The sequence below is a fragment of the Aspergillus clavatus genome, genomic scaffold (genome assembly GCF_000002715.2).
Source record: "Aspergillus clavatus NRRL 1 1099423829798 genomic scaffold, whole genome shotgun sequence".
In the NCBI taxonomy this organism is placed as follows: Eukaryota; Fungi; Ascomycota; class Eurotiomycetes; order Eurotiales; family Aspergillaceae; genus Aspergillus; species Aspergillus clavatus.
Genome location: NW_001517101.1, coordinates 1,192,478 through 1,206,171, shown reverse-complemented (window position 1 = coordinate 1,206,171; position 13,694 = coordinate 1,192,478). Strand labels below are relative to the sequence as shown.

Here is a 13,694-nt window from a genome sequence, read left to right as displayed (position 1 = left end):
AGCATCTCTCTAATGGAAGCAAGGGTGGCTTCTCTGATACTTTGGGATCCAAGGGCCTGATTGCTGCGTGCCTGGTTAGCGAATCACAGACCACGTTCCTCCCTCGACTAAGGAAAAAAAGTTTGGGGTTGAATGATGATAAAATTGCTCCCTGACCCAGCCACAGGCTCCACGACGCTCATCAGAGGGATAGATTCGGATGATCAGTTATGTCCTGAACATGGGTATTACTGCGAACCCGCTAACTTGAAAATAATTCTGATTCGCATAAGGGGCCATCACTCTGGGCCCGTGATTCTGACCAATTAGAGCAAATGACTGAGTATCAAAATTTAAAACCCAAATACTGGAAAAGCTCTATTTCCTTAGTTTCTAGAAGTTGGAGAAAAAGCCCAGCTGAAAGGAGCAGACATTGATATGTGAGCGAACTAAACTTTAAGAACTGCATACAACAATCGAACACTCTGGCTGTGCTGGCAGGCTACCAAGAAAGCATCTCATCTGAACCTTGTGCTATTCCAGGATAGCTAATCGGAAGATCCGGTACCATGCTCGAGCCCTCCATCGCATCTCGCGGCACAATGTCATTAAAATCATATCCCGCAGGTCCAGACCACGACCGTGCATCCGTGCATCCGGTAGTATGCTAGTATACACCCCTCCTGGTCGAAAAGAATGGTAAGAGAGATAGGGGAGCGAGGCGAGGGGTAATATGTATCCTTATTTCACTATGATGCGGACATAAAAGGGCTCATGTCTCCTCAGCAATTCGGCTTTTCTCATTGTCAGCGCTAGCGGAATCGGCGGGTCCGCGAGAATCTAAAGCGATACCGAGACGAGCAGCCTGTGATTGACCTGGAACATCAACTCTCGGGAAAGCTCGTGGATACGAGGGTCATGGGGGCTTTTGAGCAGAAGAGCTCCATGGCTCCACAATATCTCAGGATGATCGATACCATACTGACCGTCCCGGGTACCACCCTGGAAGCCGAGCATCAACGCCGGATTGATGCGATTGATGCTATGATGGCCTTCTGGCCGGTGGAGGAGGGGCGGCCTACTCCGCGAACTCAGCCTTGCCGTCGACCTGTGCCCGAGGCCGACAATTCGCCCCGCCCGGCCAAGCGACAGCGGGACTTGGTGGAAGACGAGGCCGAGATTGCTCTGCGGGAAGCGGTGGAATCCGTACAGGTCACGTGTCCCAAACAACGATCCCTGATATGCTTTGTCTGTTTAGGATATCCCAATCTTTCGTTCCCCAACCGGCTCTCCAAGTATAAAACGCCGGGATCTCTCACCCGGCATTTCCTTCGGTTCCACATCAACCCCCCGTGGCCGGATGAAAGGTTTGGGTGTAGTATGTGCGAAGGAGAACCACTTCGACATAAATTTGATCTTTTGAGCCACGCAGAGAGGCGCCACGGAACAGTGGTGAAGGGCGAAACTCAGAGCCAGCTAGCATTGGAATACCAACGGATTCATCAGGGGTGGGTGTCATGACCATGGATATCGACTTTCTCTTCCTTTTCCCTGTTTGTTCAGCGTTGACTGACCACAGTCGCCAAGCTTTTTTTTTTTTCTCTCGCACCCATATGTTTTTTTGGGGCCAATAAATTAGTTCTACACAGCTTTAAAACTCCAATATGATAACTATGAAATTTGGAGCAGTGCATGTGTTCTCAAGCCCTAGCTCCAACGAGCTAGAATGTTTACGACCCAGACGGCCAGGGTTCGTCCACCAAAGATGGTTTTCGAACGCATGCTCTAATGCCACGGGGAGTCGTTCACCGTGGGTGATAATTCGGCCTGGGAGCTACGCTCGCCTGTATGCCAAGTGCAAACCCATGAGTGTCAGGGGTTAGCTACTCAGTTTGAAGCCGCTGGGCCTCTTCACACCACTGGTGTGATTGAGTTTGGCTGGACGAGTAACTAATTTCGCTTGTCACCCGCACGTATCTCTTTCTCCCTCCCCTTGTTGTCGATTGAGGACCGCAGCGCGGACAGCGCGCGTCTACATATATTACAATCCTCCTTGTTTGGACTGGTGGCTGGATGCCTGCCTTGACGTTAGGAATTTAGGATCTAACTTCATTTTGTGGGGGTGAAGGAGATTTCGAATCCGAGTGTACAATATTCAAGGCCAGGGGGGAGCTGACGTCGAGTTCTTTAAGGCCGTCTTAGTTTGGTCCGGTTCGGGCCGATAACCAAACCGGGTCAAATCCAGGTCAAGCTCGTATTCTGCAGAGTAAGGTGATAGAGATCCGACCAAAGGGATTGGATCAGCAGGGGGCCAGGCATACGACCGAATCAAAATGGTCAGTGCAATAACACGTTTAATCGGCCAATAGTGAGGGTGGAAGTTGTGAAAATTTTCTGGAAAATCCGTGGCGTAGGGCTGCTTGACATTCTCATGTATCGCCTAGTACAATACTACTTTTACAGTACATTGTTTGTCCGAAGCCTGGGTAAATCTGTCTGTGCTTGGCTAGAGGAACAGTGCTACGTGACTGGAACTAGAGAAGCAATAGCAGTCGTCCCTCATTCTAGAAACCGCGTCGTCACTTCGCGTGCAGTGGTAGGTCGACAATTAGCGTAAGGAGTACTCTATAAGCTGGACATCTGACACATAAAATTTGAACTGGCTATCGGAGATCCTTAACTGAGTTCTGAAGTACCAATCCAGGACAAAGGATTATTGACCAGGGGTGGATGGTTGGGTAGCCTGGCGTAGGTAGTATACGCGGACACAAGATGAACCTGGATTTCCTTCCGTATCCGCCCTGATGATTGCATCTGTTGGAAGAAAATCGAAATTCCCCCATCGGACTCATCGAATTGAATAGCTTTCACTGATGGTTGGCGACCTATATAGAGCAGTACATCTATGCATGGGTCTGAGCTGCAGTGCCGGATTGCTATCGAACGCAGTGACGGCGGTAAGGACGCTTTCACGGATAGGGTGTTAAAATCCACACCAAGCCTCTGGAGAGCAGGAAAGTTCCCGAAGGATCCAAACTTTGCGGTCTTATCATATGACATCCTATAATCAATATCCTGCACAAGAAATTCTTCCAGGTGATCTTTGTGAAGAAGCAAAGCTTCATAAATTTTTGGAGCCTTTAGGGGCATGATACCCATGAAAGTCTCTTGGTGAAGGCGAGGACGAAGATACTGGAAGCTCACAAGATGTTTGCAGCTCCTGATCATCACACATATAGCTTGTGAATCAAGGTTGCATCCCTCAAGCAAGATATGCTCAATAGGTAGACTGGACGCCTGTAGATGCAATGTAGACGGGTTGCATGAGAGACTCTTTAGAGATAGGCGAGATAACGGCGGAAAATGTGGTATGATTTCCCATATCTCAGGCCCACAGTTCACACATTGAAAGGCTCTTAGGCGTTGGAGGGGAAGATCGCCTGAAAAAAGCGGTCGCTTCAGCGCAGCCAGCAGATTCGGATGTCTAGGAACTGCAAATTGCTGTATGTTTGATGCTGAGATAACAGTGGGACAATCGATTCCTGTGAGGCTGCAATATCGTCGTCGTTGATGTCACCGATTGCTGAGGGTGATAGAGCTTGAAAAATAATCGTTAGCACCTCGGGTGGCAGGTCACTTAGAGCTGCCATTGGGACATGTGAGTCAAACTAGTCGGCTGGTAGGAGTAGAAAATTGTTCTGTCTTGCCAGATCTTGATGGTGGCTCCTATTTATAAGTTCAGGGGCAAGGCTGATAGGAAGGGCGCCTAACTCCGCGCATTGTTGGCCACTGCCACATGCTCAACCGCGCCGCACGCCGGCTCGGGGCATCCTCTCCGTGGCTTAGTTCCTTTGATAAGTCTCTTGCTTCGCCTCAAGAATGATAATCACTGAGGCTAGCTAGCTGCGGTGGCCTACATTTACGACATTATTATATAGGATTTTCTTCATGGACTTTCTCGATATGTAGGGATCACAGTTGACGGCCTTTTCAAGATTGGGTATCAGTCGAGTGGTAAAGCAGCGGACATCCTATTTTTCCGGCTCCGGATCAATTTAAATTTAGAGTATTGTAGAGAGAAACCAGGTAAACCCCCTACCCCGCTTTTTTGTCGTGGCAGACACAATACTTCCAATTCAATTTAGAACGCCAATTTCGTGAAACCGGGGGAAGGGTTAAGACAAGGGGGTAGGGTTAAAACAAAAGGAACGAAAACGTTTATCCATCCTCACATACAATACGATGGGGACTGATATGAGTTCCCTCCTCACGGCCTTGTCCAGGTATGGATTCTCGTTCTTTTTTTATTGATGGTGTCTGATTTTCCAAAGCATCAGAAAAAACGGCTCGTTCTCTGACTTCCAGGTCAAATGTGGAGCATCAACATTCAGCCTACATCGCTGTATTGTCTGTCCGCAATCACGCTTTTTTGACAAGGCAATGAGCAGCCAATTCCAAGTAAAACAGCTGGGCCTTTCTCAAAACTATTAGACTTACCATCTGTAGGAGACCGAATCTAAGGAGGTCACCATCTATGATGACCCACTCATTGTTACAAAGATGATTGACTATCTTTATTCTGCCGACTACGATGACTCTTCCGACAAAGATCTCCCCAAATGCCAGGAGTGCTCGGATACAACTGAATCCGAATCGGAGGAGGTGGCAATAATCGGAAGCGATAATGAATATGATGTTGCTCCAGCTCCGATTTGGCAGGTAAAAGAATCAAAGGCGCATGTTAATGCCAAAGTATACGTCATTGCTGATAAATACGGAATCAATGAGTTGAAGAACCTTGCCAGAGAGAAACTCGAGTCAAACCTACAACATGATTGGAAAGACACAGAATTCATTCCAATTGTGGAGTACACATATGGCCCAGAGTGCCCTAAACAATCTGATCTACAAAGTATCATCACGAAATATAGCATTCAGCATCTTTCTACTTTGAAGGAATCTCGTAGATTCCACGAGGTTCTGAAGCAGTTCCCGGAATTTGGATATGAATTTTCAGTTCTGGCTATGGAAAAGGTGGCTCAGTTAGAAGTCCAATTGTGGTAGGCCTCTCCTCGCTGTCTTATCTCGCCAGAACCTCAATGAGACTTTCGTACCAGTGCAAAGCAGACCGAACCAAAGCCCGGCTATAATCTTCCGGCGTACATGTACCAAGGACTGGGACGAGATTCTTTTTGTCACAACTGCAGTAGGGCGTTTTTGGACAGGAGAAGCCTTCGGCAACATGATACAGACTTTCATTATTGGTGCACTGACTGCAAGACCAATTTTTCGTCGGCTCGGAAAGCTCAAGCGCATCGTTTCCAGCGACACGGAGGTTATTAACAATATGCTTGAACTGCCTGTATTTGCTGAGGCTTGAGCCTTCTTTCCTAGGGATGGATTACATTCGGGCGGCGGTCTTATTGTGACTTTTTGGGCAAGAATGTCAGCCTACACAGGTCAGCGCTCACTCTGTTGAATCAAAAGGCTCATCCTTCGATTGATGCATAGAGATTCCACGCTCGACCAGGGGAGTAAACCTCGTAAAGGTGGTTGTCTGATTAGCCACATTTAATGTTGGTTCTTGATGCTTAAAATAGATCTTTAGTGAGTGCTACTGCTATGGCCTTTGTGACAAGATCCCTGACTGTTTTGGCGTTGCAGCACTAGAAAAACTCCAACTCAGCCTCGTGTGCAAGCTATAGTTGACCAATGCTTGATAGTCCCTTGACTGGGATGAACATGCATCAAGAATTATAGGTGCGCGGAATGATACAAACCAAGGTCATGGTACTATAATCAGTGATTAGCGTCGGGGGAAAGGGAGATATAGTTGGATTCAAAAGTGAGAAGGGCGAGATCAGCAAGGCGGAATCGATTTCAGGCGTCCTTTGCCCATGTTCACGAGGCATGGCATACAGGATAACGTCAGACGCTCTAGTTGCTTTGGTAATGCTGCTTATATATCATATAAATCCTAAACATTCTGTTCTGTTGATGCTGATACTTTCCCGTCTGAGATATGAACGTTTGGTAATTTCCAAGCTCTTGCAATGGTTAATGTACGTAACGATTTCCTCTGCATTGTTTGGTACCTGGATTGCATGTTTTGCTGAGGAGCTGTTAGTGAAGTATTCTACCATCCTATCAACAACCTTACCGGCCCAAGGAACGGGACTTGAGAGCCGGTGGTGGGGGAGGGGTTTGAACGCATGGATAGTGACTTCATCGCCTTTCCCTCTATTCACTCTTTGATTCATCTGCTGTGCAGATAGCGACACTGCATCAGACATAGGTTGTCTAGACAGCTCCTCTGCAAGGAATGTTACCGATACATATGATAAGAATGAATGTGCATGTGCTTACCCATCTTAACTCATTAGGTTCCAATGGCGGCCTATTACCACGGGGCAACTTGCCACGTCGTTTCGACTATTTAGATAGTCCTCTTGATGTGATAAGCGTGTGTGTCGTCTTCATGGAGAGGCAATTGAGGAAGCTATTTTTGACAAAGCTGGGCCATGTTGACGTTACTCCAAACGAACATCTCCCTTTGGAAGAATTGGAAGACATATTATTACAGATTCAAAATTATAATAGAGGAGTTCCATGTCAGTAATCAGAAAAATTTTTAAATTGAAATTATTCTATTCTATAAAAGTAAAATTTTACCAACAATAGCCTCACTCAAGGCTCTAAATTATAACGCGAATGCCTATGCAAAAGAATCATATTCATTAGATTCCTATTTTGCAAATTTGGCTCTTTCTTCTTAAATAGTATCATGAGAATGGTATGGTGAGGAGAGGTAAGGTGAGGTGAGTTAAAGTGAGTTAAGGTAGGGCAATCCTAATGATCCTAAAGCCTATAGACAGACTCGAACAGAGATGCCTATGCTTATATTACTATTGGTGAGCTGCTACAATGATATTGGCCACAGTTGTTGGAGACGTTGCTAGACCGTGAACCCCGGTTGAAAGAGATCCTCTCGAAAAGTCGAGCTGGATTGCAGGCGATCTTTGGTCAATAATAATAGCCTTCTGGTGATTACTTGTCCAGCGCCTTAGCGTCCATGACTTAATACAATGGAGATGATAGAACATCGAAAACCTGAGATCTGAAGTCTACCTTTGGCCTGCGCTACAAGCAAAAACCGGTAACTAACCACTTGCATGATACTCGGGGCAAGATTTACCTATCATAGTACCAGACATCTCCATCCAGATCTGGGTTCTATCCACTTCGCCATGCTAAACTGACAGCTCGGCTTTGGTCCTTATACAACATCTGTATACCCCACCAGAGTGCTTTCGCCATGGATAGTAGCTTATCAATTACCTCTGTTCTTACTATCAGGAATCGTGAGCGTGTCTGTTGTAATTCTATGCTCCCCAGTGTCTGTAACTATCGATGTTGACAGCTTTATGCTTCCCTTCATTGCCCTAGCAGGTGATGACGCGCACTATCTACATTGATATGACTCCTCAGTCTTGGCCGAGTTTCTCACAATGATGTCGCCAGCCGGCGGTTAAGAAACCTACCTAGTCGTCGAGTTTACTACCCCCCAAGCTGCCAACAAAGCAATCGACAGGGGGACAATCTGGAATGCCACAATCCTGGCCACGGTTCTCTTTGACCAGGCCGGCCGGATCCGGCGCTGTTACAACTGTTAACAGTTCGGCCACATAGGAAGCATCTGCACCAAAGAAACTGTCTGTGGCTACTGCACGGGTAGCCATGAGACCCGTGGCTGTCCCCAGAGAAAAGCTGCCAACCAGGGAGTCGCAAAGCGTCCTAATTGCGGGGGCGCACATGCTGCCTAGAACCATGAGTGCCCGAAATATCAGGAAGAAGCAGAGAAGGTAGAGACGTCGGCCCGGTATCGCAAGCGGTACCACCGCGTCCCGCCCTATCTACAGGACTTCCGCCAGGATTCTGAGAGTAGCGGCTCGGATTCCACTGCCGTACTAAGCGCCACCGCGCCCAGTACCTCTCCACCAGAGAAGGTCGTGCAATTCAAGAAATCAAGGGGAACAGCCAAAAAGAAGCAAGGATTATCCAAGGGATCCATGACAACGCAGGGATCATCCAAGGGATCCATGACCACCGAGCCGAGGCAGACCCGCAGCCAGGCCCGCGCCTCTACCGCCCGAACACCGGTAGAGGGCCAGGCCAGCGGTAACTAAGCGCCACAGATGCCTCCCGGCAATTTGAGCGTCATGTTAACCAGCTGGCAGAGGTTAACCCACCAGTAATCACTGGAGAGCTGGTGGACCCTAACGGGGATAGCCCGATGCCTGATATCCCCGAGATCAGCAACAAGGCGGTACAGATTCCCTGCTAAAGCATACGGATCTGCCAGCTAAGAACTACCTATGAATAGACTACTTCAGATTCTCCAGTACAACGTGCGCTGCTCAAAGAATGTAGTGATGGCTCAGTTTCTGCGGGACCCAAGGGTCCTCAAAGCAGACATTATCGCCATCCAAGAGCCCTGGGACAACCCGTTCCAGGACACTACCCACCACCCAGCGAACATATCCCATCAACTACTCTACCCAGATGCCGCGGAGACAGGCGCGCGCGCGTCTGCCTCTATGTCTCCCGGCGAATCGACCCAATCAGATAGAAGCATACTATCTACTCGCGGGATTGCCAGGAGCTTGAGCTATGACACAACACCGGCATGCTCCGCCTCTTCAATATATATAATCCCTGCTTAGACTCCGACATACTAATCAACACTCTCGACCTCCTTAAGCAAGTGGTAAACCGCCAGAACAGTGGTTGCCTGCTCCTTGGGGATTTTAACCTTTACCACCCTGCCTGGGGCGGCGATGCTGTCTGGCATACCGACCCCAGGTCTGACAAGCTTCTCGAATTTACCGACGCTTGGTCCCTTGACCTATAGACTGAGCCCGGGGCCGTCACGCGCGATGAACAAGGCCACCAATCAACAATCGACCTCACATTTGGAATCCATGGACCTCACGGCCAGGGTGGTAGCTTGCGAGATGGCCCCCGATGTCCACGCGGACTCAGACCACCTCCCGATCCGCCTTCTTTTAGATCTTACTACCCCTGCGCCGCCGGCCCTAAGGCGCCGCAACTGGAAAGCCACAGATGCAAAGAAACTCTGCAAATTTGTAGATGCTAATCTGCACTCAAACCCACACAGATTAGAATCATCCTCTCAGATTGAATACACCACCGAGCACCTCGTCGAGGTAGTTCAGCAGGCGATCGCCCGCTCCACCCCATGGGCGCGGCCGTTGGCCTGGGCCAAACCCGACTGGACACCGGAGTGCACCGGGATGGCGAAACTTGCCCGCCTCCAGCGGCGGGTGTACTCGCTCCTGCACACGGACGAGGCCTAGGCTGCCTATACCAAGATCCGGAACCGAAAAGGCAAGGTAATCAACAAGTCCCTGAAGCGCGGCCACCGCCGGCGCGTTCAGAAAACCATTGAAGACAGCCCCCGGGGCATGTGGCGCATCGCCAGATGGGCCCGGTCCTGGGGTGCCAGCCAAGCAGGCGCCATCCCAACACTGCGCCAAGGTGATCGGACCGCGGAGACTGCCGAGCAGAAAGCCGACATGCTCCGAGAGGTCTTTTTCCCCGTCCCGCCCCCCGCTGATCTGTCCGATATCGAAGGACGCCAGCATGACCCTACCCGGGATATCGACTTCCCCGACATCAACAACCACGAGGTCGTCCAGGCCATCCGACGGGCGCCCCCTGACAAGGCGCCCGGCCCCGATGCAATCCCAAACAAGATCTGGCACACACTATCTACAATACTCTCATTCATTCGGACACTTCAAAACCTCTTTAATGCGTGTATCCGCGTGGGATATAACCCCCGCCACTTTCAGACCTCGACCACTGTCGTCCTGCGCAAATCAGCGCCCCGCGATTTTCGCCTATCTAAATCCTACCCCATCGCCCTGCTCAACACCCTAGGCAAGATCCTCAAGCCAATCATTGCTGTGCGCATCGCATACGCACTAGAGGAACATGACCTGCTCCATAAGGACCACCTGCGCGGCTGAAAGGACATCTTAGTTGATCATGCTATCCAGTTGATCCTAGATATCATCCACCGCGCTTGGGGGACAGGCAGCAAGGTAAGTATGCTTCTTTTAGATATTACTAGTGCATTCAATAATGTTTCTTACCCCTGTGTGATCCATAACCTCAAGAGAATGGGGCTAGGCTGTTTTACTGCCTGGCTCAGCTCTTTCCTCTCTGACTGGCTAACCCGCCTATAACTGCCGGGGTTCCTGAGCGACATCTTTTCAACATCCATAGGCATCCCACAGGGCAGCCCCCTCTTACTGATTCTTTTCCTTATCTTTAATTCACCCCTAATCAGAGCCCTTATCCACACGCCTAGGGATGCCTGTATAGTGTCCTTTGGGTGGGTTAACAACGCCTGCAGCCTGGTAGTTAGTAATATATTTGCTGCCAATGTCAGAGCCCTTGAGGGATGTCTGGTAAAGGCAGACCACTAGGTGGATAAGCGCGGTGCTAAGTTTACTCTGGATAAGTTTGAACTGATCCACTTCACCAACCCGAAGGACCCTGAGCAACAGCATGAACCAACCCCATCCCCGACACAGCCCAGAGACATCTGAGAGATTTATGAATACAAGGGGCACGACCAAATGCCCGTCCGCCATCGGGAGACCGTGATCCAACCGACCGAACCCGCCAGATATCTAGGTATCTGGCTTGACAGAACACTCTCCTTTAGCACCCACCGCACTAAGGCGCTTAACCGCGCGAATAGCTTAAGGCTTAGCGCCAGATGAGTCAGCACCCGCTCAATTAACGTAATCCACAAGCGAGCGGCCATTCCAAGCGAGCGAGCGACCACCCTTTCACATTTGCCCGCGTCTTATTATTATGATTCAAATTTAACGCGTCACTATCTCTCCAAACCTGCATAAAAATCAAAAGAATCGGCTGAGCAGGAGGGTAGGCTACTACTTGCAATATCTGCCTTGGAAAAAAAAAGAAATCCGCAATATTGCCGAAGCAGCACGTGTTTATAATGTACCCCGTACAACTCTTCGACGACGCCTAAATGGGCATACCTTTCGAGCTGAGGCTCGCGCAAATGGGCATAAGATGACTCAAAATGAAGAGGAATCACTCATTAAGTGGATTCTATCTATGGATCAATGTGGAGCGGCTCCTCGACTGTCCTATGTTTAAGAAATGGCTAATATCCTACTGTCAAAACATGGATTATCTGGTTCCCAAATAGTTGGCAAGAACTGGGTTTATAATTTCATTAATCGACACGATGGGATTAAAACCCGATTCTCTAGGCGCTATAATCATCAGCGTGCTAAATATGAAGACCCAAAGATCATCCAGGAATGGTTTAATCGCGTTCAGATCACTATTATGCAGCATGGGATTGCACTTAAGGATATCTATAACTTTGATGAGACTGGCTTTGCAATAGGCTTAGTAGCTACTGCTAAAGTTATTACTAGAGCTGAGATGCTTAGTCAGCCATTTCTTGTCCAGCCAGGAAACTGAGAATGGGTTACCTCTATAGAGTGTATTAGCTCTACTGGATGAGTGCTTCCACCATGTATTATCTTTAAAGGAGAAGTCTATATTGAAGGCTGGTATGAAGTTTCAGCCTTACCACCTGACTGGCGGATTAAAGTCAGTGCTAATGGATGGACAACTGATCAAATTGGACTACGGTGGCTTCAGAAAGTCTTTATTCCGGCAACTACTAGCCGTACAACTGGCCGATATCGACTGCTTATTCTTGATGGCCATGGGAGTCATCTTACTCCCCAATTTGATCAAATCTGCAGTGAGAATGATATCATACCAATCTGACAGAGGTTTTCTCACCAAGGCATATACCCAAGTTTTATGGGGGGCAAAATTCTATATCCCCGAAAGAACCTGTCTTGAATGGATAAGCATACACATTCCTGGTCCAATCGGACCCCGGTCGTCTTGGTCCTTTTGCTCTACTTATTAGGCGGTCGGCGCTTCCTTATTCTCCGGTGGGACCTTTTACAGGCATCTCTATTTACGGCCGGGCCAGAAGGCAGGCCCGCTGATCACTGGCTACTATTTGATGGAGCCAATGAGCTGAGGAGTTCTGGGAGTTTGCAATCTAGCAAGGTCAGAGCGCTCCAATGACTTCCAGACTGCTCCCACAGCCCATGTCAAGCAACAGGTTATTTTGGCCATCAGTCTCTAGGCCCGGGCATGTGATTTGCAGCAGAAAAGACAAGGCGTAGAAAATAAATGCTGTCCTGACATAACAGATAACAGACCCTAAAAGCCTGGAAACCCAGATAGGACGGTAATGGGTCGCAGGGGCGGATGCTCGCCCACTCGCACCCTCACAGATGTTTCAACTACTGTATCTGGTCATTCCCAAATTGACTCAAACTACGAGATACGAGAGAGCCAGACCAGAATAAAATATATGACTTTGCACCGGTTGCAATTTCTATGAATTGTCTTGGCTTGCATTGCTTGATCATTAAACATTAAAAAGAGGATTCAATATCCCAAGTCCCTCGTCTTGGCTCGCCCAGAAGGAATCCTGTTCAGCTGTCGATCCTGATACAGTGGCAGACGGTACGCCTATATTGACCTCATGGGTCATACAGCTAACAAGTTGCTGGTGGCAGGTGTTGAGGGCCTCTTGGGCTCCGTGGACGGCCTGCTGTATGTCCTCCCATGTGTGGCTGACGGACTGGGCATCCTGTATCTGCGAGAGCTGCTGCTTTAAAGTATTATTTTCCTTCAGCAGCCTATCTCTTTCTGCTTCTTTATTGTGCAGATCACGCTCGAGATCTTTCACTGTCTCAAGGCACATGCTGTGGTTTTCTAGAGTCTCAGTGGGATTGTTTGCAGCCTGCGAACAGGAGATAAGTTGAGACAAGGTTTGGTTCTGCTACCAAGGACCAGGTTGGTCAGCACTGCTACATAGCCTCAGGGAAGATGCTTTATAGAATTCTCACCATTGACTGACCTCATCGGGGACGGGTGGACGGCATAGCAACGGTCTCCTGGATGCGCACGCGGCGGTTGGAAGTTTGTGGACCAGAGGTTGCGGCATTGGAATTCATACTTGTTTGAGATGGTACTATCGCCATGTTGTCTCAGCGTTAGTGCCCACAGCTTGAGAAGTAGAAGGAAATATGTTCAGTGCTATATAAACCTGGTGGAGAAGCCCCTTTTAAGTAGTTTATGAGGAATAGATGAGTGAGCTCGAATGTGGTTAAGGAGCTCTGAAAGTTCGAAGATACCCTGTGCAATGCCCACACTACCCGTCCGCTTGCGTCGAGTCCCTCTATCAACACAGGCCGGTCATATCCCGGGCATTTGAGGTGGCCCACCGACCGATCCCCAAGCAGATGTTGGTTTATGGTCCATGAGTGCCCATTTAGAATAACTCATGCCAACATAAAATCTGGCGAAACGCTGTAGCAGTACCAATTTTGACATCTTATTAAACCAAAAATTCCGAGTCCTGGTCTTTCTTGACGAATGCTCCACATTGTTACTAACACCTAAAATTCGTTCCATGAGAAAAGAACCATCTCATCAAGATATAAATGCGATTTTCAGAGTAAATGATTGCAAAGAACTTGTATCATAAGTGAGGCTCCACGGCCGTCCACCTCTAGTTAACAGTGCCGTCAAGCGGTCAAACATTCGCA

General features: G+C 48.7%; 3 protein-coding genes across 3 annotated transcripts, besides 5 other annotated features; all 3 read left to right on the top strand.

The window, feature by feature from the left end:
* Positions 1-924: 924 nt before the first annotated feature.
* ACLA_091600 (uncharacterized protein) lies at positions 925-1,500 on the top strand (the record flags this gene model as incomplete). The annotated part of the gene is made up of 1 exon (XM_001272887.1): positions 925-1,500. The coding sequence occupies one exon, from the start codon at positions 925-927 to the stop codon at positions 1,498-1,500; it is 576 nt and encodes a 191-aa protein (XP_001272888.1).
* Positions 1,501-4,145: 2,645 nt separating this feature from the next.
* Positions 4,146-4,182: a microsatellite.
* A 39-nt stretch (positions 4,183-4,221) lies between these two features.
* Positions 4,222-5,043, top strand: ACLA_091590 (BTB/POZ domain-containing protein; the record flags this gene model as incomplete). Its single annotated transcript, XM_001272886.1, has 3 exons — positions 4,222-4,262; positions 4,317-4,437; positions 4,486-5,043. The coding sequence occupies 3 exons, from the start codon at positions 4,222-4,224 to the stop codon at positions 5,041-5,043; spliced, it is 720 nt and encodes a 239-aa protein (XP_001272887.1).
* A 1,720-nt stretch (positions 5,044-6,763) lies between these two features.
* ACLA_091580 (uncharacterized protein) lies at positions 6,764-8,165 on the top strand (the record flags this gene model as incomplete). The annotated part of the gene is made up of 2 exons (XM_001272885.1): positions 6,764-6,772; positions 7,803-8,165. The coding sequence occupies 2 exons, from the start codon at positions 6,764-6,766 to the stop codon at positions 8,163-8,165; spliced, it is 372 nt and encodes a 123-aa protein (XP_001272886.1).
* Positions 6,777-6,819: a microsatellite.
* A 383-nt stretch (positions 8,166-8,548) lies between the features above and the next one.
* Positions 8,549-8,953: a mobile genetic element.
* A 49-nt stretch (positions 8,954-9,002) lies between these two features.
* Positions 9,003-10,778: a mobile genetic element.
* A 220-nt stretch (positions 10,779-10,998) lies between these two features.
* Positions 10,999-11,844: a mobile genetic element.
* The last annotated feature ends 1,850 nt before the right edge of the window (positions 11,845-13,694 follow it).